Genomic DNA, 23,945 nt, shown 5'->3' on the forward strand with positions numbered 1-23,945 from the left:
TTGATTGCTAATCATAATGAAGTTTCATGTGTTAGCATTTGTTGGTATATGTGTGTTTGGGCAGGATTACAACTGTATTTCTTATCAAGGGCCCACTGAGTTTCTTTATCTACTTAAACAATTCTCTTCCTCTTCTTCATCTGGCCAAGAACATCCTTCACACGATGATCTCCCTTTATACTAGAACCCAGGTAAACTCTGTTTCTAGTGAAAGCTTTAGACTTTGCTGTAAAGTTGCTGCTCCTAATATTTTAACCATTTTACTGGCTAGTTGCTTTTCACCTTGTTACAAAACCCGGGTGGCCAGATTGCTCCCGTGCCAGCAGTGGTGGGAAAGCTAAGTGGCCCACGATGTTAGCATTTCTCATGATAACGTTTCCATGCAGAAGGCAGTGTCTCCAGCTCACACTGAGTCAGCTGCACACACTGGCCTGTGCTGCCTGTGTCTTAAACTTTTCCGTAGTTCCACTTAGCAGCTCATTTTTTTTTTAAGCAGACAGACAGTACTGTATTTTCCTTGGACTTTTTCTCCTAGCAAATATTGTAAGTCCTCCGTTCTCATTGTGGGCTAATTACTGTGTTCTGTTTGCCTGAGCCATCATTCATTGGAAGCTATTTCTGCCCAATGAAATGAGGACAGAAATTATGTAATTGAGAATAATGACTTGAAAGCTACAAATGCCTAAAATCTTGTGCTAAGTCTCAGATACATACCCACACCCCCCTCACACACGCATTAGGTTGGTGGTCTTAACAGATAGTTCACTGAGAAAGCCACCACAAAGGCTAAACTGTTCAGCAAGGGAGAATAATGAATCATTCTCTAGAAAAACCAGACTTAAGGTTACTGGTACACTTGGTGCAGTTAGAATGGTTGTGAATCTATTCAAGGTATAATTTAAAGGAATTCCAGTAGATTTGCATTTAATACATTTGCAAAATGTATTCATTTTACTAATGTATACTTTTAATTACTAAATATTATTGGAAGAATGAGGATGAATTTGACTGAAGAGAAACTGTATTCATTTGGACTTTTGTGTTATTTATTATTTTGTCACTTGTGGGGCTTGAATTTATGGCTGAGGTGCCGTCCCTGAGCTCTTTCATGCAAGACTGGTGCTCTACCACTTAGAGCCACAACTCCACTTCCAGTTTTTTTTTTGTATTAAATTGGAGATAAGAGTCTCATAGACTTTCCTACATGGGCTGGCTTTGAACCATGATCCTCACATCTCAGCCTCCTGAGTAGCTAGGATTACAGGCACCTGACTTACACTTACTTTTAATTAGTTAGCTATAAAAAAATCTTTGTGGAAAAAAATTGCTAAGAAATATGAAATCTCAACAGCAACAGAGGTTTAGTGATGATATCCAAGTACAATGAGTAAAAGTTTCAAATCTTTAGTGTTCTTGAACCACAAGGGATTTTTAGATATTTCAAGTAGTTTTTTATAATTAAGGGAGCTTAAGAGTTTTGCTGAAACACTAAATACAGTATTGGCTTTTGTAAATGTTGGGTCTGTTTCTTGAAGATGGTGGTTAAAATCAGCGGGGGGGAAAAGTATATAAAAAATGATACACTTGGGGCTGGGAAGGTGACTCAGTGGTAGAGCGCTTGCCTTGCATGCCTGAGGCTCTGGGTTCGATTCCTCAGCACCACATAAGCAAAAAGAAAAAAGCCGGAAGTGGTGCTGTGGCTCAATTGGTACAGCGCTAGCCTTGAGCTGAAGAGCTGAGGGACAGTGCCCAGGTCCAGAGTTCAGGCCCCACGACTGGACCCCCCCCAAAAAAAAAGATACACTAGTCATGTTACAATCAGAAGAAAAAAAAAAGACTATACTCTAAAGAAATTCTTCTTTGTATTTCAGGTCCTCCAGGGAAACGAGGGAAGAGGGGCCGAAGAGGAGAATCTGGTGAGTCTCTTTTTCTCTGTGTCCTTTTTTCTGGTGTAGTTCCCATTTTAGCCCTCCATGTTCATGGTAGTACCTTTTTGGGGGCCAGTCCTGGGACTTGAACTCAAGGCCTGGGTGCTATCCTTAAGCTTTTGTGCTCAAGGCTATCACTCTGCCACTTGATCCCTAGCTCCACTTCTGGCTTTTTTTTGTGTGTGGTTAATTTGAGAAAGGAGTGTCATGGACTTTCCTACCCAGGCTAGCTTTGAACCACAATCCTCAGATCTCAGCCTCTTGAGTAGCTAGGATTGCAGGCGTGAGCTTCCTGCCCTTTGCTGTAATACTTTCTTGTCGGAGGTTGTGTGTATGTTTAAATCTTCTCTGCCGGACCTAGAATTCCTTTCTGTGTTGTCTCCTTGTTTATATCAAACTCTAGTCAGTTTGCAAAGTATTGCTGACTACAGTTTAATAGCCACTGACCTTCCCCCAACCCCCTAATTTTGGCTTACTTGTGTCAGGCGAAGTCTGTCTCTCTGTGAGTAGTGGAGCATGTGCCTGGCTCAGTAGGTGGTCAGTAAATATAGGTCTTCTCTGAAAACATCTGCCCCAGACGTTGGAGTACATATCTTGGCAGGTCTTGTTATTATTCTATCCAACTGGCATAATTTTGTCATGCTTTTAACTCTCATTCTTTTCAAATTTGGAAAGTTGTGATTCTTCTTGTATAGCCAGAGTTTTAGTGATGACAAGGCGATTAGTAATCAATCCAGCATTTTTCATCCTATCGTTGAGGGGACAGAGGCCCAGAGCAATCAGGTAGTTCGGCCGGGGCCGTGCAGTTTTAGATGAGCAAAACTCAAAATAGAACTCATTGTTCTGATTCCCACTTAAGTACCCTTTTGCTTTCAGGCCAAATCCCCATAGGCAAAGTAAAAAAGAAACTTGAAATTAAAATATGTTTTGAAAGCAAGATGTACGAATGCATGAATTCTCTTACTGTTTTTTGCTTGTTTTATAAGTCTATGATTCCAAAAAATGTGAATGGTCAGATGAAGGTTTTCGAGGTCATTTCCATACAGAGTAATTTAAAGTTTCACTCTAGTATATAAAGTTGTTTTCTAGTAGTTTCTGTTAAGTATTTGTCAGTATGAAAAAATATTTGCCACGTGTTGATATGGTAGTCTATTAACCCTATTAGGAAGAACAGACAGAAGATTGGCTCACTCCTCTTTCATTTCGAAGATGGCTAAGTAAATAGGGTTTATGATAAATCATTAATTTTTGAGCCAAGTGCTGGTGGCTCACGTCTCTAATCCTTGCAACTCAGAAGGCTGAGATTTGAGGTTTGCAGTTTGCAGCTAGCACAGCAGGAAAAAAATCTGAGACTTAATCTCCAATGAACCACCAAAAAGCCAGAAGTGGAGATGTAGCTCAAGTGGTAAAGTGCCAGCCTTGAGCAGATAGTTAAGGGACAGTGCCCAAGCCCTTAGTTCAAGCTCCAGTGCTAGCATGCGCATGCACACACACACACACACACACACACTTAGTTCAAGCCCCAGTGCTAGCACACACACACACACACACACACACACACACTTAGTTCAAGCCCCAGTGCTAGCGTGCGCGCGCACACACACACATCACACACACACATATTCACTAATTTGGGCAGTGTAGCTACTATTGGATTCCTTTAATGGTATTCTAAAAAGTTGCCATTAAACCTTTCTGAACCTAAATAATTGGAAACTTGTAAAAGTATCGTCACAAAAGTTTATAGCAGAAACTATTTTGAGGACTAAGAAATGACATGACTAGAGTCAAATACTTAAATAATTTCTGTGTCAAAGGATAAAGAGAAAAAGAAAAATTTTCATGTTTATGCAAAGTTCTGCCAAGAACATAAAAGTCAATTCCCAACTTCCTAGCTTGTTTAGAATTAGTGTTTTATTGAGCATATGGAATATGAAATAATGAAATATTTTTAGATTTGCCTGTTTTTAATGAGAATAGATAGCTTAAAAAAACTTAAACATTGGGATTTAGTCTTTTTGTGTATCGGCAATACTATTGAGTGGAAGACATTTCTAGAACAAATAACGGGTACATTTCTTATTCAGATGCTTTACCAAAATCAAATATATCAATTGCCTATTACTGGTCTAAAAGATCCTCCTAACTCACATTTTATGTAGACTTTTCTAAGTTAGACATTCTTTGCTGAAGATTCCTGAGTAACTTAATAATCCATAAATGGGCTATAAGGAATCTGAAAATTCCTTGAAATTTTATACAACATTGTGTGCAGGTATAATTTTTTTTCTGAGATGGTCTTAATAAATCCATAACCAAAAAATATTCAGAACACCCATCAAAAATTACTGAATTCTAAATAACTTGCAGTCTTTTCTTATACTGATGGTTATGATGATTTTTTAAAATCTTCTATTTAATCTTACTATTTTGCACTATTTTGCACACTCACTAATTTCTGTTTTTCTTTTCCCCACCTTTTCTACCCAACAGGTCCTGCTGTAAGTATGTCTGATGATTTGGGCTCTCTACATAAATGCGGATCACGTATGTTAAAACTTTGAACATCAAAGTAGTGTCTGTATTTCTATTATAAACATTATAGCCTTTGAGAACTAAGTTTGCAATATTATTTTCTAAATACACTACTTGTGGATTATGTGCTAATATGAGAGTACAGTCTACCTCCATTTTTTTAAAGTCTGTTTTTGATAGTCACCAATTGCTCTTTTGGGTCTTTCAGGATAACATAGGTGCTTGTGATTTTTAAATATTTTTCCTGGAATTCTGAGCTTGCTTTCGCAAGAAATCTCCAAGCTATTTCACACTTCTTTCTTTTTCCTCTGTTTAAACTTGTATCTGAGATTTGCCAGTCCAGCAAATATAGATGGCAACATGATCACGGAAGCAATACCCCTCTCTCTCTGTGGGCTCCCTCCTCTCCTCCTTCCTTAGGCAATGCTTGCTTTGAAGTCTGTTGGAGACTTGCCTGACTAAAAAGCCTGAGACACAGCCCTTGGAGAGTTGCATTCTCTTTTCTTTCCTTGAGTCCTTCATAGCTGCGGCATTCCAGCCTGCTTTGCACTCACAGGAACAGATTATCTTGTCAGCTTGGAGCTAGATATGTTTCTGAGTAATATCCTGGATATCTGTTGCCTGACCCCAGTGTTTATACTGTGCACAGTGCCTTTACAGTAGCGATGATCATCGGCCTTGAGATATTTTCTCATCCCACATAGCCAGTTTGTTTGCAGAGTTCACAAAAGCCACATGGCAACTTATCTAACCAGCCAGCATGGTCCAGGGAGAGGGCTTAAGCTGAGACTCGTCAACTTGATTCAGCGGAAGCATTGGCTTCCAAATATCTTTTGCAGTCTTCCTGCCACATTCAAGGATGAGACATAAATTATGTTTGCAATGGCTTTGCTTCTGTAACTGACTTCTGCCTCTTGCTTAATGCTAGGTAGATGGCATGCCCTGACTCTAGGAGCCTTTACTCTCTGGCTTCATATTTTAAGACAGAGGTTTTGAAGAGTAAAAACAAACCACTACTGTCCAGGGGAAACTCTCAAGGTGATAGCAAAAATAGCATGCTTAAAGCTTCTATTTTGTGGAATATGAGTTTTCCATGTAGAGAGATAGTTGAATCTTATTTCTGCGCTAGGGAGATCTTTGAGATGCTGGTATTTTCTCTTCAGTTCCTTGAAAATTCAACCAGACATGTACCCTTTGGTTTCTTGAACCATTTATTAGTGCAAATTAGCTAAAGATTTTTGTCCTGTCCTTGTTATATATAAATAAAAGAGAATTAATTTAGTGTTAATATGCCTAGCATATGGAAGTCAATATTTTAGACATTTTTATTAAATATATTTTTTATTGTAAAGATACTGTGCAGAGGGGCATTTTATACATATAATTTTATTTTGTTCTCGTCTCAGCCCTCAATGCCATCAACATTGTTTAATGAGGAAACTGAGGCTACTTACCAAAGAACCCTCAGCTAGAGGATTTGTGAAGTAAAAAATGAGATGTGTCTAATCCCTTCAGTTTCCACTTTACTTCTATTCATTGTGAGTTGTAAGTGTGTTATAACAGATCTGGCAGGCTGTGGGGCTCAGCATAGACCTTGATATAAACAATTGACTGTAAGGAAATGTGATCAGGTAATGTAAAGCAAACATTGATACTTTAGTCTCTGGACTACCTTTGGCACAAATTATGGTAGGTATTGTAAACTGTACCAGAGAAGTAAGATATATTCATATTTATGCTAAGAGGTAATTCAAGTTGCTCACATTTGATTTATAATGGGAAATCATTGATTTTGAAAAGAGAAGAAAATTGTTTGATCATATCTTTACTAATGAAATGGAGTTTTATCATAGTTAGGACCCTATATCATGGCAAACGTAAGGCTGAGATATCTCATAACAAAATCCTGTAAGCCTCTAAGTTCCAAATCCCCATGTAGCATTTTTCCCCTGGTACTGGGGCTTGAACTTAAGGCCTGGGCACTGTCCCTTAACTTTTTCATTTAAGGCTAGCTATTGACCTTTTGAGGCCCAATTCGACTTCCAGACTTTTAGTGGCTAATTGGAAATAAGAGTCTCTGGATTTGTCTGCCTGTGCTGTTTTTGAACTGTGTTCCTCAGATTTCAGCCTCCTGAGTAGCTAAGATTATATGTGTGAGCCATTAGTGCCCAGCTAGGATTTCTAAGAAGTTATATCTACCTTTTTAAAAAAATCTACCAAATTTTGCTTTAGAATATGTATTTTATAACAAATATCTATTATATTTCTTACATCTGAATAAGTATTAATGAATAGGAGCATTATTATGATTAGATACTTATTAACAATAATATTCAATTATTAACAATTTTGGGTTCTTTTCTCAAGCAATTAAAGACTGAAGGGGCAAAATGTGTTTGAAGCAGGTAGAGCAGGTTTATTTGAATGCAAAGGAAACAGCAAAACAGACTTTTTTAGTGTGAGGTGGAGTGACTGTAGTCTCTCCTTCTGTTAGATATGGGGTCCCTTGCCTCTTCTCATTAGGGGGTGGACACACAAGGAATCTGGGGAAGAATAAACATTCAAGTGAGAGCCCAGGGCATCATGGGAAGAAGTGCCACGATGGGCTGCGTGTTTTCGTCCCAAGTTCTGTCTACTGCTTACACCTACTTGCCTCTCCAGGACCATCTGACCTTCCCTCATTCATGGCCTTTTTCTTTCTTCTTAGAATCATCTTCATTTATATGTGTAGTTTCTTTCCTTCTGTTCTTTTTCATTACTATGTCACTATTTTGTATGTTTTTTTAGGAGGGGGGGGTCAGTCATGGGGCTTGAACTCAGGGCCTGGGTGCTGACCCCGAGCTGTTCTACTCAAGGGTAGACTCCATCGCTTGGAGTAGCAGTGCCACTTCTGGTTTGCTGCTGATGGTTAATTGAACATAAGAATCCCACGGACTTGGCTGCCCCTGTTGGCTTTGAACCTGGATCCTCAGATCTCAGCTTCCTGAGTAGCTAAGATTCCTGAGCCACCAGCACCCAGATATTTTGTGTCTTTAAAAAACATATTCAGTTATACTGACATACAAGGAACTAGATTTTTTTTAAAAAGTCAGTGCATATAGTGTTAGTTTAACTGCAGTGGCCTTGGCCTTCATACTTTTAATGGACAGGCCCAGAGGAAGTTAGAGAAGTTCAGTAGTCTTGCCTCTCCTGAGCATTCCTTGGCACAGAACCTAGGACATAAATCCTTCAAACATCTTTCTGGCTGAACTTCTATGGTGTGGTGGCCTCATTTGAATAGAAAGATTATGATCCGTAACCCAGGGTCTTGGTGTGTATTTTCATCTCATTCATCTTCGCATTATTGTGAATCAGACTCCAGTAATGAAGGAGGCAACCTGGGCTTTCAATGGGATGAATAAGTAATGCATTGATGGAATGATGTCAGATTTCCTTTGTCACTGTGAGTCGTGAGTTTTCGTCCTTTTCTAAAGCAATGCTCTCAGAATACCGTGAAAAAAAAAAGCACAAAATATACTTAATGGTAAAATTTAATTTAGGCAGGGCTGGGAAGGTGGCTCCGTGGGAGAGTGCTTGCCTCGAATGCATGAGGCCCTGAGTTTGATTCCTTAGCACCAAATAAGCAGAAAAAGCCGTAAGTGGCGCTGTGGCTCAAGTGGTAGAGCACTAGCCTTGAGTTGAAGAGCTGAGGGACATCTCCCAGGCCCAGAGTTTAGGCCCCACGACCAACAACAACAACAAAAAAATAGGAATTTCATAGTACATTTTTACTTGCTATATTTTAGAAAATGTAAGATACATCACACTAGAATTATGTGTGGATGGACAGTTATATTTCTTCTGTCCAGTTTTGCACATGGAAATGGTTTATGTTAGAAATTGAAATGAGACGTGAATTAGATGCCACAACTCACTTTTTTCTTTGGGAAGTTGCTTGTTCTCTTCCATTTTGACAAAAAAAAAATTATTACTACCATTAGAGTCTCTGCTATAAACAACTGTAGTAGAGCAATTTTATGATAATCTAATGGTTTTGGTTTTTGCCAGTCATGGGGCTTAAACTCAGGGCCTGGGCACCATCCCTGAGCTCTTTTGCTCAAGACTAACACTCTACCACTTTGAGCCACTTCCAGTTTTCTGGCAGTTCATTGGAGATAAGAGTCTCATGAACTTGCCTGCCCAGGCTGGCTTTGAACCATGATCCTCAGATCTCCGCCTCCTGAGTTGGTAGGATTTCAATCATGAGCCACCCACCTGGCTGTATAATTTGTTTTTATGTGAATATCAGATACTTTTTTCTATTATCTTTCTTGTAAAGGTAACATATATTAGTCTATTGCTGTAAGGAACTCCAAACAAGGCTTTGAACATCTACCTTAGATACTGCAACTATATTTCTAGATTAATTTTGTTTCCTGAATATGAAATTGGTGTCTTCTGTTTTGGATGCCTTACAGATAGATTCACATTGAAATAAGCAAATGATTTGCATTGGAATTTATGAAATAACTTCAGGGCTTTTCAAAAGAGCACATTTTTCCTTCTAGTTTTTGTTATTTTTCCATGTGGGTAGAGAATGAAATCTTTCTCTCGTTTAGTCCCTAAAGTAAGCACCATTTTAACATTCGCAGGTCATAGAGTCAAGCAAGTCCAATCATTGTAGCCAGCAAAGAGTCAAGAGACCTTTTTTAACTGGCTGTTTTATTTGTATCAGTCTATCAAGCCCTATAACTGTGCTTGACTGACAGAGATATGATGTTATTGTTGGTAGCTCGAACCCTCCAAGGTGTGAAATGTGACGCTGCTCTGCCTCCTGTTCTGTTCCATGGTCCTTCAACAGGCGTCAACTCGGTTTGAACCCTAGAATCTTGTTGACAGATGAATGAAGCAAACTCAGCCAAGCTAAGCTTACTGTGCGATTTCTGCCAATGTGGTGGATGAATTAGGAAACGAAATTTCCTTAGATATTTTAGATGTGAAACTCGGACATCTTTTGACTTCACATTGACAAAAACAACTATATGATTTTTTAAAATTCAAAAGCCAAGTCTTTTCTGAGCATACTTACAACGGAAATTAGTACCAGCTACGTGGCTTGAGCTACTTTTAGGTACCAGTTTCCATCATTCTTGTAACCAAGAGATTTCTTTTACTCATTTTATGAAAGAGGAGACAGGGTTGGGCCAGTCAAGTATTTTGCCCAATGATGCAGAAGAAATAAATGGAACTTGAAATCTGGTGTGTAGGGTGTGTGTCTGTGTCTGTCTGTGTGTGTCTGTGTGTGTGTCTGTGTCTGTGTCTGTCTGTGTGTGTCTGTGTGTGTGTCTGTGTCTGTGTCTGTCTGTGTGTGTCTGTGTGTGTGTCTGTGTGTGTGTGTGTGGTATGTGTGTGTGTGGTATGTGTGTGTGAGAGAGAGAGAAGGAGAGAGAGAGAGAGGAGGGAGGAGAGGGAGAGTATGTGTGTGTATCAGTAAGTCAGTCTGTGTGTCAATGTCAGAACAGGAACTTGAACTCAGGACCTGAGTGCATTTCCTTAACTTTTTTGCTCAAGGCCGGCACTCTTACATTTGAACCACAAGTTCACTTTCAACCTTTTGTTGATGAAATGAAGATAAGAATCTTATGGACTTTCCTGTCTAGACTGGCTTTGAACCCCACTCCTCAGATCTCAGCCTCCTGAGTAGTTAGGGTTATAGGACCACTGGCTCTTGGTCTCTTTTCAAAGCTCTATTTCCCATGCATTTTACATGTTTTTGAGGCAAATAAGGTTTAAATGTTACTACCTTCTTGGTAGGTGTGTTTTCTTCTTGGTAGGCTCCGTGTTTTATCTGATCCTATATTGTGTGTGGTTCATATTAAGCTCTTTTTAGTTATTGGTAGATTTTACATCTTATATGTGTTTCTTTATATTCCTGGTTACTTAAAATGAACTTTTATATACCATCTAATCAACTTATATATCAGACTTACATGTGTAATGGTAGCACATCCTGTGAAGGCCTGAGTGTTGCCTGTTGAGGCAAGAAAATTAGTTTCTCAGCAAATGCTCTAACAATGACTCTGTTAGCATCCAGCTTAATCATATAATCATTTCTATATGCTTGTGAGTGTGCAGTAATTTGCATTTCTCCTATAATAATAGGGTACCCTTGTTGATGGAGGGAAGCATAACATTTGTTCTGTAGGAGGTGGTACCCCTACGAAATGCCAGGACAGCTAGATAAATTCCCCTACAAACCTAGAGGATTCATTTGTGTTTAAAGGCTGAATGGGAGATGAGAGTTTTAAGAAAGTGGCCAATAGGTGGTTTGTTTGGGGACCCTGCACCTAAGTTTGACTCGTAGAACAAAAAACAGCAGAGGAGAATTATGATGAGCTTGTCCATGGGGGGGAGAGTCCTCTGTTTTCAGGCTGCCATGTGTGTAGAGGGCAGAGTTTGCCAGCAATTTTAAGACTTTCTCTGCTGTTGTAAGTGTAGAGTGTCTGGGGAAAGCAGAACTTTCTATAAGTGGTCATGATAATGGCCAAAATTACCTTTAAACTGAGATAAGTCCGAGTGTTAAAAAAAAAAGAAAAAAATATACAAAAGTATTGTTTTTCTTGGCAACATGGTTGGTTTATTTTTTTCTTGAGAACTATTTCTGGATATCATCTGTTCTAGAACAGATAACTGTTGTGACAGATACACAATGGGATGTTACTGTTTATTTACAGTAGAAATTTGTCTTTGATACATGGTGCACTGCAGTGTTTTCAGGGACCCCAGGTGGATGGAGACTCTGCCATCTTAGAACTTTCACCTTCCAAGGCCTGTCCTGAGCATGGGCAGAAGGCCATCAGATAGAGAAGGAAAGCTCAGAGGAGCAGGTAGAGGATTCTTCTTGACTAATACTGGAAGTACTGAAGAGGTATGGTTGTCTTCTGATTCTAGACCTGCCAAGAGTCACATCAGAAGTACAAGGCAGATAGAGAATGGTAATTGGGTTCCGAAAAGGTAGACAAATCAGAGATGTAAACCAAGAGGAAGCTGAATGTTCCTTTTAAAGGCTAAAGGGCAAGCATGTTATACTGTCAAAAAATATATTTTTCAGAGTAGGACCCAGGACTTCACACATGTTACCCCTCACTGCGTGCCTGGCTTTATTCAAAATGACTGGAAAGATCATTTAGAAGGAACCTCATTTTAAGAAAAATTTACTATGGCTTGATAGTTGAATACCTACATATCAAGCAGATAACCAGTCTACTAGCAAATGGAGTATCATGTCAGACTTTCCTGTTTTACTTTCTTGTCACCAAATACCTAATCCCATTGTTGAGTTCCTACTACTGTTTGCCTATGGAGACCTGTAAATATATCCTTTTTAATTCAATCATCACACCATACTGTTTTGCATTAAACACCTTTCCAAAGTCTATCTCTAAGTCACATTCATCCTGTAGTGCTTTCTTCTCCCTACTCTGTACACTGTTGTCCTTCCCTCCTCCAAACCCTTCCTTGAGTCACCTGTCCTATTCCACATGCATAACCTGGTAGCTTAGTCTGTGAACTGCATATACACAGGCGTGGTGTGGCAAGAAGAACTCAACACATTTGTTTAGAGGTTAGACACTAACAGCTCTTCTATACCCAGCATTTGGTGCCACTGTCCTACGAAGTAGCTCTATTTCTCTATTTCACTCCATAGAGAAGGGAGCAACAGGCTTACCACAGATTATTCCAGGGTGACATATGGGTGGCACCTAGATCAAGAATGCTGACGTCTCTTTGCAGTGCAACAACTAAACACAGAAGGTCAACACCTCTTAGAGAATGGCTACCAGACGATCTCTCCCACTTGACATATTCCAAGATAAAAACATTTCAGGAAATTCAGCCTTTAGAACGTGTGTTAAAAGAAAGAGTGGTCCAAAGGCACAAAGCCCTCTGTGTCTATGCCCCTACAAAATAATAATTCATGACATGAACTCCAGGAAAATGGAAGTAAGAGGTTTGTTTTTCTTTGTTGCTATTCTAGTTTTCTTTCCTTTATGTCTTGTTTGTTCATTTGTCTCTCTTGGGAGTAAGGGGAATCCAGAAATGGAAGGACAAAGGGTAAACAAATACAGCAGTGATACTCACTATACAACTTGTGGGCAGGGAGAGGGAAAAACTGGGAGAGAGCGAGGGAAGGGGTAACATCGTCCAAAATGAAATAGACTCTACCTGACTTACGTAGCTGTAGCCCTTCTAAATGTTGCTTTTACAATAACAATAAGTATATAATACGTACTTTAAGATATATTATTGGTGGACAAAATGGTAAAATTGGAGATTAATTAATCTACTCACTTTTATCTCTACAAAAGTAAAGGGTGGTCAGTGATGCATCTGTTGCCTGAACCCCCATCAAGAGGGAAGAAAAAGGTGGCCTATAAAAGGCAGGGGCTGCCTGAGGACCAAGGGGAGAGCCACACTGAACTCTTTTGGGGGAGGTAGGCTGGGTTACAGACCCAGCTGGAAAGGCCAGAGTCTGGCTCTTCCTATGCACCATGCTCTTCCTGGCTCCTGGCTCTGGCCTCCTCCAGCCTTCCCATACATGGCCCTGTGGAGAGTGGAGACAGGCAAACAAAGGCATCAGCACCAAAGTGGCTGAATCACCACCATGAATACACAAATGAAATCCATATTTGTGTAGCAAACCCACAGAACAAGAAGGGAGAAGGTTTGGCAAGCATTGTGGAAACCCAATCTGGAAACTACAAATTTAAAAACAATTATTTTAAATTTCATATCACACACTTCCTTTCGGAGGCTTCCGTTAGCTACATCTATGTTAGGCTCTTCTTCTGGGAATAGAAATGCAAGCATTCCAGAGCCTTGTGCCGCCCAAAGCCCCATCGATTTTATAGGACACATGAAAGCATATTTTAGTCCTGTACTGCAGACACGGTCTTTTGTTCTGATATATCATTTCAGTCAACAGTAGTAACACATATTTGGTCTCTTGATTTGCAGTTTGGGGAACCATTTCAACTTGCTCTCTGGAAGAGAGCATTATTAACAACCAACTGGCATACAGTTTCAGACTTTTTCACAGGTGAGAGGGAAAGTTGAAAGAGAGAATTAGAGAGTTCTCTGCAGGCACCCCAGATAATTTATCACCCTTCTGTGGTAATGGCTGAATGTATATATCTTTCACCATGTGTAGCCTTCCATTTAGAGGTCCAATCAATGGTAAAGAATAAGAAATGGGTTTTCAAAACCCTTCTTTGGAGTGGAACTAATCAGCTGGTGGGTTCCTTTTAGGCAAGTTGTGACTGGTACCCACTATGCCCTATATATATCCTTGTGTAGGAAATGACCTAACCTTCCACTTCGAGTTGAGTCAATTATTTATCCTGACGACCCCCCTCCACTGCTATCCAACCCTCTACTTTGTATATTAAAGTTAAGCCTCTAATCATCGAGTCCCCATGTCTGGAAAGTTTATCTGGAGTTGCCATTACGCACAACCTTACTTTGTACATGACAGGGCATGAGTTGAAAAGAAACTATTTTAGAATTCTTGTATTGTTTACGAGTTTGAAAGTCGTGTGAAAGATGAGGATTTAGTCCTTTGCCTGACTGGATCCCCTGGGTTTTATTTGTTGAGAATGTTATTTTCCCATAGGCATTGACTTTCCTACTTGGAGGGGAGAGGAGGGTAGGAAATTCTCCTTTTTTTAACTTTAGTTTCATGCTGTTAATAGACTTTAGAAGAGAGTTTGAAAGATCATAAACAAGCTGATGGCAATTTCAGATCACTGGAACATTCTGAACAAAATGAAAAATTGTTTGACCTTGTATCAAATATCATAATTCATAGGAAACTCACTACAGGGATTGTGTATTTCCTATAAATTATAAAGTTTCCTATGTGCAGATATTTAATCAAAAACACAAGGTAAACGAACTTGGACTGGAAAGCCTCCTCTTAGTCATTATTATGAGGGGTAAACTTATATTTTCATCATCAAAAATAACCTTAAAGAGCAGACCATTTCTATCATTTCTATTTATTTCCAGAACTTGTAATACTTTATAGAAACCATAATAGCTCCCAATATTTTCTAGAAAGTTCAGTAAATCACTTAGAGGAAAAAGCACCCAGAGAATTTTCTAAGATTATGTTCTGCTGAAAAAAAAAAGAATAGACATTGCATTCATGTAAACTTATACTAGAAATTGACCTCCTCTATTCTCTGCTTAGGAACATACTCCATTGACTTAAAGTGGTTGCTTACAAGGTTCAACCTGCTGTAGGGACTGTCCATGATTTATAACACACATCATAATGTCAGTAAGTTAGGCTCACATTCCTTTGGGAAGAGTTTGATAACAGTCAAAAAGATGGTTCCTATTAGACTGTTTCTTGCCAGGGGACTGGAAGACAATGTCATTTCAGGAGTGAAATCCTGCTTTCGTTGGAGGACAGAGCTAGGAAAGGTGGGATGTTACTAATGTCAGTATGATAAATCTCTTATTAAGATACCTCTCTGTTAAGTATTTGTTCTCACCTGCCTTCACTCAGTGCCGGCCAGGCTTGGCAATACCTTAGGATACCAACAATGGTGCGAAAATGTCATTCTGAATTGCAGATCTTCAAACTTACTACTTTTTGCTTTTAACCAAAGTTTTTTCTAAATGTTTAACTTTATCCATTGAAGTCTCCATATGGAGTTAAATAGTATGAATTTGTGTACTTACATAAAACCCTTTGTGTTAACACTCAAACTTAGATGGGTAGACAAAAACACATATGCACATATGAACAGTATTATATATACATGATATTTCAGCATACATACATATAATGAAAACCCTATCGTAGGACATGAAGTTTTAATTAATATTTGTCATATGTGTACTTCTGACTTACTTTCAGCAAATTTTAAAAGATTGCATCTATAAAAATTGACTAAGATACTGTTTTCAGTGAGTGCACCCAAGAAATCACATTTTTCTGCTAAGTAGAATAAATGATGTTTGTTTGTTTGCCAGTCCTGGGCCTTGAACTCTGGGCCGGGGCACTGTCCCTGAGCTTCTTTTGCTCCAGGCTAGCACTCTACCACTTGAGCCACAGTGCCACTTCCAGCTTTCTGAGTGTTTTATTGGAGATAAGAGTCTCCCGGGGCTGGGAAGGTGGCTCAGTGGTAGAGTGCTTGCCTTGCATACCTGAGGCCCTGGATTCGATTCCTCAGCACCACAGAAGCAAAAAGAAAAAAAGCCCGAAGTGGCGATGTGGCTCAAGTGGTAGAGCGCTAGCCTTGAGCTGAAGAGCTGAGGGACAGTGCCCAGGCCCACAGTTCAGGCTCTACAACCGGACCCCCCCCCGCCCCCCAAAAAAGTCTTCTGGATGTTCCTGCCCAGGCTAACTTTGAACTATGATCCTCATATCTCAGCCTCCTGAGTATCTAGGATTACAGGCATGAGCCACCTGTGCCCAGCACCAAAGATGTTTTTTAAGAATCAACTGTCCCTAAAATACCACTTGAGCCACAGTGCCACTTCCGGCTTTTTTCTTTTTGCTTATGTGGTGCTGAGGAATCGAACCCAGGACCCCAGGCATGCAAGGCAAGCGCTCTACCACTGAGCCACCTTCCCAGACCCTGTTTGTTTTTTTAACTTGTCTCATTAAGGACTACTTTAAAGGGAACGTATTACCTATTTCTCAAGAAATGTTACCCTCTAATTACTTGATTATCCATTAATTACTTGAGTGAAGCCTCAAAATTATTGCTAATTTTACTTAATTTAAATAGCAAATGGAGTTGAAAGAAAGTTTGGCAATTTATTGAACTGAGTTAAAGGATTTGAATATGTTGGTATTAGTAACTTCATGTTATTTTTTTAGTCAAACATCATTTCAGTGAGGTTACTGTATTAATGTAAGGGTCAAAATGTACATGTCACAAAAGCTTGGATGATCGGTGTTTATGATGAAAGATATTGTTGTAGAAAAATCTTTTTTACTAAAGTGAAAATACATTATCTACAGCAGAGTTCTCATTACTCTTTTCCTACCTTGTGTGCTTTGTGAAGGGAGGGAGAGGAATAGTGAAAAGAACTGAGAAATCTATTTCTTGACCAGGAGATAAACAGGTTAAATTTCCATTCTCTAGGGGGGGAGGAGGGAAAGGAAAGGAAAGACCTCTGAATTTATTGTTTCCTTACAAACTTTGAAGGTCTGCATTCATGGTTTGGTTCATTGCTTGACCTCTGCTGGTCGGGACGACTTTCCTCTATTCGTGCCTGCGTTTGCAACGCGACTGTACAAACAAGGCGACCGGATTCCACTGCTCTGCAGATGGGTCCCCCAGGAGTACACCCAGGAGCTGAAGGAGCCAGATCTGGGCTACACCTGCCCTCTGACATCAGTGCAAGAAATCCTTCCCCTGCTTAATGGCAGGACCGGGGGCCTTGACAGACTTGGTGCACCAGAGCCATATTCCCTCACTCTCGTGTCCTAGTTCATGCACACCTCGTGAGTCGCTCTGTTCTTTGTGCGCGTGCGCCCATGTGTCTGTGTGTCTGTGCGGCGTGTGAACTGGACTGAAACTTTCCCCTCAAGACTTAGGTTTGCATTGATCAAAAAGCTTTGAAAAGACTGCATTAGCAGACTTTATTTCCAAAGACTTTGACTGCCTCTAAGAAGGTCCTGGTGGGCTAGTCTAATTTATTTTTATTTTGCACACCAATTATGCATCCAAGTGTCTACTTTAGCATAGTCCTACTTCCTTTCTCTTAGACCATTGTGGGGAAGGCCACTCAGCCATGCCCCAGGCGGGATGTAGGGGGCCTTCCTGCAGTGGTGCATCTGCTAATTCCCCCCACAGTCGACTAGGAGCCTGCTGCCGCTACAGCTCACAGAACACTTGCTTTTATCCCTCAGCAATGATTTAGGAACACTCACAAAGAACCTGCAGAGCCTCATCAATAGAGGTAATTTAGCCAGCAGCTCAGAAAGTGCTAAGCTACATTCCCTGTCTCCAGGAAGAACATTTCTATGACTGAAGCAAAGACATGTATTCAGGATGCTCTCAGTGAAAACATTACAGTATCTGACTTTGTCCGGACATGGCTGATTATATAATGTTTTCTGTTAAAATGAAGTTGTTTTTTTCCCCCCAACACAATCTATTTCTTTTTAACAGAGAGGAATAGCTAGTTTTTACCATTTGATCCTCTGTCATGAGGACTTCCAGTGCTTGGGAAAGATGGGAAGAAAAGGATCTGAAGAAAATATCTCCACCTCTTTGTGTTACAGTAAATTGCCAGTTGAAAGAGTACAAGATTTACTTTTTCTTCTTCTCCCAATGCCTGACACGTTATAGGTGCTTAAAAATGTTGCCTGAGGGCTGGGAAGGTGGCTCAGTGGTAGAGTGCTTGCCTTGCATGCATGAGGCCCTGGGTTCAATTCCTTATCACCACATAAGCAGAAAAGGTTGGAAGTGGCACTGTGGCTCAAGTGGTAGAGCGCTAGCCTTGAGCTGAAGAGCTTAGGGACAGCGCCCAGACCCAGAGTTCAGGCCCCACGACCAGCAAAAAAAAAATGTTGCCTGAATACGAATCTATATAAGGATGAATTGTGTGTGTGTGTGTGTGTGTGTGTGTGCGTGTGCACATATATGCATATATGTGTGCATGCTGGTCCTGGGGCTTGCACTCAGGGCCTGGACACTGTCCCTTGCTTTTCTGCTCAAGGCAAGTGTTCTACCACTTGAACTGCAGCTCCACTTCTGGCTTTTTGGTGTTGAATTGGAGATAAGAATCTTACAAACTGTCCTACCTGAGCTGGCTTTGAAATGCAACCCTCAGATCGCAGCCTTCTGGGTAGCTGGGATTACAGGCATGAGCCACGAGTACTCAGCACAAGGATGGAATACTTTTTTAAAAATGTGTACGTTGAGCCTTCTACTACCAACAACTGGTATACCATTAAAAATACCACTCCATGATCAAACTGACTGAAGTATGGTATTATGCATAGGAGTGGATTTCCATGATCTTAACTCATTTGAACAGTTAATAGCTAGTTTAAGAAAATGTATACCAAGAAGCTAATACATACCTTGTCTGAGAAATGGTGAGAGTTAAAGGAAGGGGCAACTAGTTGAATGATGGGTAATTACAGTCATGATACTCAGTGTACAGACATGGAAATAAAGGAAATTGGAGGGGACGGGTAAGATTAAGATAGAGGAGAGCCATGTTCTTTTCATGCCCTGAACACTTCTGTGTTGCTTCTCCCTGTCTCCTGATGACCCTACCACTCTGAGTACTTCCCCTAAAAGGAACTTCCTCTAAGAGGAATACTTCTGCTAAGAATCCTCTCTCATGCTACCTTCTCACCAACCTATTTCCTGCCCTTCTTTCCTCATCTATGTTTTATTAGTTGCTGTCACCATCTGCCATATTATTTATAAACATTTTCATAAAGTCTGTCTCCCCTTCAAGAGTAATAGCAGGGACTTACCTTGATTTACTCTTCAAACACTGCAGAATGCTGGCACAGTGTAGGTGCTAAACATATATTAGGTGAATGAGTAAATAAATAAAAAGAAGAGAAATCATCTTCCCAGCTCCACCCCACTCCAACAGACTGCTGCCTCAAAGCTTAGAGCATGAAATATCTCTGTTTCTACTGTGTATACCCAAGGTTTTCTGTATCTGTCCTCATTCTCTGCTTTTCTTAGAAAACATGATATCCCTCTGTCTTTATTCTGTCTCTGCTTTCTTAAGTGTTTCATTCCATAGTGATTTTGCTCTTCAAGCCCTTTCTTTTCTCTCAATTGCTTAAGTCTCTCAACAGTTTGTGAACATTGTAAAAAATACGTTATTATCTAAGTAGTTGTACAAAGGAGCTGCCATTCACCAAAGAATTTTGTGAATACAATGTGTGTTGTGAACATTTTTAAGGACCTTACCTTAACACATGTGCTCAACTCTGTATCCTTTTCAGTAGCTGCTTTCTTTTCTAGCTAGTCACTAAAACTATCCTCGTAAGGCTGGGCAAATGGTTGGTACATGTGATTTCCACTTTCTGCCTCTGTACCATTGCTGCTTAGTCCCAGCCCTCTTTTCCAAAACTAAGAATTTTAACATCTTTCAGGTACCCCATATCCCTGCCATTTCTGGAGCTCATTATTCCTTCCTGTCTCCATTTCCTTACCTCATCACACAAGCACTTACAGTAGGAAATTCCAGCATACGATTCATGAAATACAATGGGAATCTTTGCAGTTCTGATTGAATCAACTTCTCTCTTGAAAAATTCTTTTCTGATTTCTGTGGCTTCGTATGTTTTTAAGTTCTTTACCTCCTTCATTTTCTTTCTAGGATCCACTTTCTCTCTTTCCCTGAAACATTTACGTTTCTTTACTCAGGGTGCTTAGCCTGGAGTGAATGATTTTCTAGAGAATTCATTTGTGGATCTCACAGAGGGGTGGGTGGGAAGAGAAGGATGGAAGAGGGGCAAAGAGAGAGAGGTTTTATTTTCTTCGTTTACATTCTTTTTTTAAAGAATTGTTACTATTAAGGAAGTGTGCAAAGGGGTTACAATTCTTCACCAATGTCATTCCTTCCTTCACTTTCCTTCATTCCCCCCTCAGTCACTACCCATAAGTCACATAGCTCATTTTTACGTAGTATCTATGCAATACTATGACTGCATTTGTTCCTTCTTACTCCCTCCAGTCCTTCACCCTCTTTTACACTCCCAGAAATAAAAGAAAAATAAGAGAACAAGAACAAAATACCTACAACAATAACAAAAGTTTTCATTTCCTGGAATTTGTTTTGGTAGGTAGGATTTTAGATGTTCAGAGGAATAATGCCTTTGGATTCCTTTCCTTAATATGTCCTCTTTTAATCTGTGTGTAAATGCATGGAGCTCTGTATACGTTATATGTCCAGTTAAGTTTTAAATCTAGCTTCCACATGTGAGAGAAAACATTAGTCATTTGTCTCTCTGAGCTTGGCTTACCTCACATAACAAGATTTGTTTTAAGTCTATTCATTTTTCTGCTAATGACAGATTTCTAATGAGTAAAAATCTCCATTGCATATAGGTACCATATATTTTGGACCCACTCATCCATTGTAGGACATCTGGGCTATTTGCATGACTTGGGTATTGTGAAAAGTGCAGCAATGAACATGGGTGTGCAAGTGTCTTTACTTTATCCTGACTTGTAATGTTCTGGGTAGATGCCCATGAGACATAGGAAAGTTCTATGTTTTTTGAGGAATCTCCATACCACTTTCCAAATGGTTGTACTAGTTTATATTCCCACCAACAGTGTAATAAAGTTCCTTTATCCAGGCATCCCTACCAGCATTTGTTACTGTTTGACTTGTCAATGTTGGCCAGTTTAACTGGAGTGAGATAGTTTGTATTTCCTTTATGGCCAGGATGTTGAACATTTCAAAAGAGAAGTTTATAAGCATTTTCAAAGCTAACTAAAGCACCAATAGCTTTTATCTAATTAAAAAGGGGATTAACATACTCCTTACTTTCCCTCGATAATTTCACCCAAGTCTGTAGTTTGAGCCATCAGCATAATGCAAGTGAGAGCACCAAGTTCCCAATCTTCCATGTTTTGAGTCCAGCTTCCTGTATGACTAAGGAACATTCACGTTTTTGAAACTTCATTCCTCCAGCTATGAAATGGGGAGATGATTCCTAATGTGCAAGGTTATTGTAACAAAGGGAGATGACATTGGTGAAGCCCTTGGTGACTCGTTATAGTGCGTGATGGCCATAATGATGCAACTGGAGGCGTGTGGGTCTTGAAAACCCCTTTTTCCCCCAATTTTGAAGTGAATTTTCATTTTTAGGTTCTGCCTTGCTGGAGCAATAAGCTTTATGTGACTTACTGTGATATTATGAATTAATGGACTCTCTGGGTGTTCGGAATCTGCTAGCATGTATTTAATACAGAACATCCAGGACAGATGTAGAGAGGCCTGTAATACCCATCTTTGAGCACTTACTTTTTAAAATGAAGTTTGGAGTGTGTATACATTTAATCAGACTGAGAGATGTTTATAAAATGCTTTGCAGCATTTACGCAGAACAGTCAAAATAGCATACTTTAAAGGATGTTATTAGCCATAGCTGAAGCCAGATTATTCAATACATACAATGTAATGAAAATTGGTATAACAATTTTTTAAATGCCTCTGTATCATAGGACATATGCTTTCAAAATTAAAAAAGCTAGCAGGGGTCCCCCATTCCAGGTGTTCCATACTTGTCTTATCATCCTAAATGTGTATTTGTTACACTGATCATTCATTCACCCCTTGGTAGCAATCCTGATTGCGTGGCGTGGTGAAAAAGGTTGTTGTGATTTAGAAAAGTATGATGCATATTCATAATCAAACGCTGAGTTCCTTATATGACTGCATAAAATAACATAGCGATATTCCAACCTAAATACTTAGGCTTACAAAGCAGCTGACTCTAACAAACTCTGGGCCTGATGGCAATGTGGAGCTGTGACCTCTTACCTTTGGTGTTTGAATTCACACCTCTCTGACTCCTTTCATGCTCCAAGACCACTTCCAAAGCGAGGGTGAGAATAAAGGTAAACTTATTTAAGTGTATACTCACATACTGAAATTTGGAGGCTATATTTTGAGAATTTTGTAATTTTCTTTTGAATAGTTAAAAATACTATGAGTTCAAAGAAGGTGGGAAATGAGAATTCAAAATCACTCAGACTTTTTTTTTTTTTTTGTCGGTCGTGGGGCCTGAACTCTGGGCCTGGGCGCTGTCCCTCAGCTCTTCAGCTCAAGGCGAGCGCTCTACCACTTGAGCTACAGCGCCACTTCCTCACTCAGACTTTTGAGTAAATGAATACAATATAGAAAAAAGTTAGCAACTTAAGTGAGATCCTACTTAAAAGTTTCTGCTGCCAGGTGCTGGTGGTACATACACGCAATCCTAATTAATAAGGCTGAGGTTTGAGACTGTGGTTTGAAGCCAATGGGCATGAGAAAGTCTGTAAGACTCTTATCTCCAAGTGAACTACTCAGAAAAAGTTGGAAGTGGAGCTGTGGCTCAAGTGGTACAGTGCTAGCCTTGAGCAGAAAAACCTCAGGGACAAGTGCCTGTGCTCTGAGTTCAAGCCCCAGGACCAACACCCTCTCCCCCCTCCCCCAAAAGCATTGAGGATTAAGATTGTTTTTTATGGTTTTTTTTCAAAAGAAAACTTTGAATTGAAAGTCTCTTTCATTATTATTACCTAAGTAATATTATGTAACTGCAGCTAAAGTAATAATTACTGAAAAAGCTATCCTGTAGGGAAATGCAACAGGTATTATAAACTATGAATAATGTTTGTCTCAGTTGTAAGAGTCGTTAGAAGTATGAACAATTGCCAGACATTCAGGATTCATTTTAAAATTAAAGCCTGTAATCTGTGATGCTTTCACTTCTTCTGTCCTTTGCCTCTCTGTTGGATCATTGGCAAATTATTGACTCTAAAATGTAAGATATTTTTATCTGTATTTGAAATGAACAAATAGTTGGCAGTGACCCTCTTGAAGTTTCCCATACTGTTTCTGTAGAGGGTCATATGCAAAATAATTTATAGACCTTTCAGATTAATTGATATGATGACTTTTAAGCGGGGGGTTGGTTTTTGGAGAACAGAACTCTGATCCTCTTTTGTATCAGTCAGTAGGATTTGGATCTGAACCTGCATGGTCTGTGGATACCTGCGTTCCAGCTTAAGTGGACTTCCTTTCGACTTGGAAGTGTTTATTCTGCAGTGTGGAAAAGCCAGAATAACCCTTTGTAGAATATTTACTTGAGAACTGACATTTTGAAAATAAACCACTTCCCAAGTAATAGTAATTCTTCCAATCGTTCTGTAACAATATCCCTGCCGGCCTGTCAGAATGGTTTCCGTTCCTGGCAGTTCAGCGACGCTTTCGGAAACACTGTATAGTTTGAGCTCTGGAATATCAGAGATTAGAATGGGATCAGATTCCCACGGCAGGGAGGGTGGGCAAGGGTCCTGCTTGCTAGTGTTGTACAGACACAGTGCTGCTGCTCCACTTGCTGGTACACCCAGGGCTGGTGGCTCTGCGAAGGCTAAGGGGTCCTACCAAGGTGATTCTGTGACAGGATTCCCATTGGTTCTCTAGAATTAGATCTCCTGACACCAGGACAATCCTGCTGCCACTCTGGGTTCCTTTGCTGATGGTTTCTGGACCTACACTTCTGTTACAGATATTCTTTTCACCTGCAAAAGAAGCAAGCTTGGCATCCAAGTGTATGAATTGGAGAATTGGTTTTTAAAAAGAAGTTATTATAATCATCTTCTAAATGATTTGTTTTAGAAAGTAAGGTTTCTAAAATGCAAAACAGATTTTTTCCCCTTAATTTAGGAGAATATATCCAAATTTGACTATGTTAAAAGAGATGAGCATTGAATTTGAGCCTCCTCC

General features: G+C 39.8%; 1 protein-coding gene across 2 annotated transcripts in view; it reads left to right on the plus strand.

The window, feature by feature from the left end:
- Col25a1 (collagen, type XXV, alpha 1) overlaps positions 1–23,945 on the plus strand; it is a 417,880-nt gene that overhangs the window by 222,148 nt on the left and 171,787 nt on the right. For both annotated transcript variants that reach the window (XM_013023761.1, XM_013023760.1), the window contains exons 3-4: positions 1,872–1,916; positions 4,422–4,429. In XM_013023761.1, the coding sequence (XP_012879215.1) occupies positions 1,872–1,916; positions 4,422–4,429 (53 nt within the window). The remainder of the gene's footprint in view (positions 1–1,871; positions 1,917–4,421; positions 4,430–23,945) is intronic.

This window comes from Dipodomys ordii, unplaced genomic scaffold (genome assembly GCF_000151885.1).
Source record: "Dipodomys ordii isolate 6190 unplaced genomic scaffold, Dord_2.0 Scaffold70, whole genome shotgun sequence".
NCBI classification, from domain to species: domain Eukaryota; kingdom Metazoa; phylum Chordata; class Mammalia; order Rodentia; family Heteromyidae; genus Dipodomys; species Dipodomys ordii.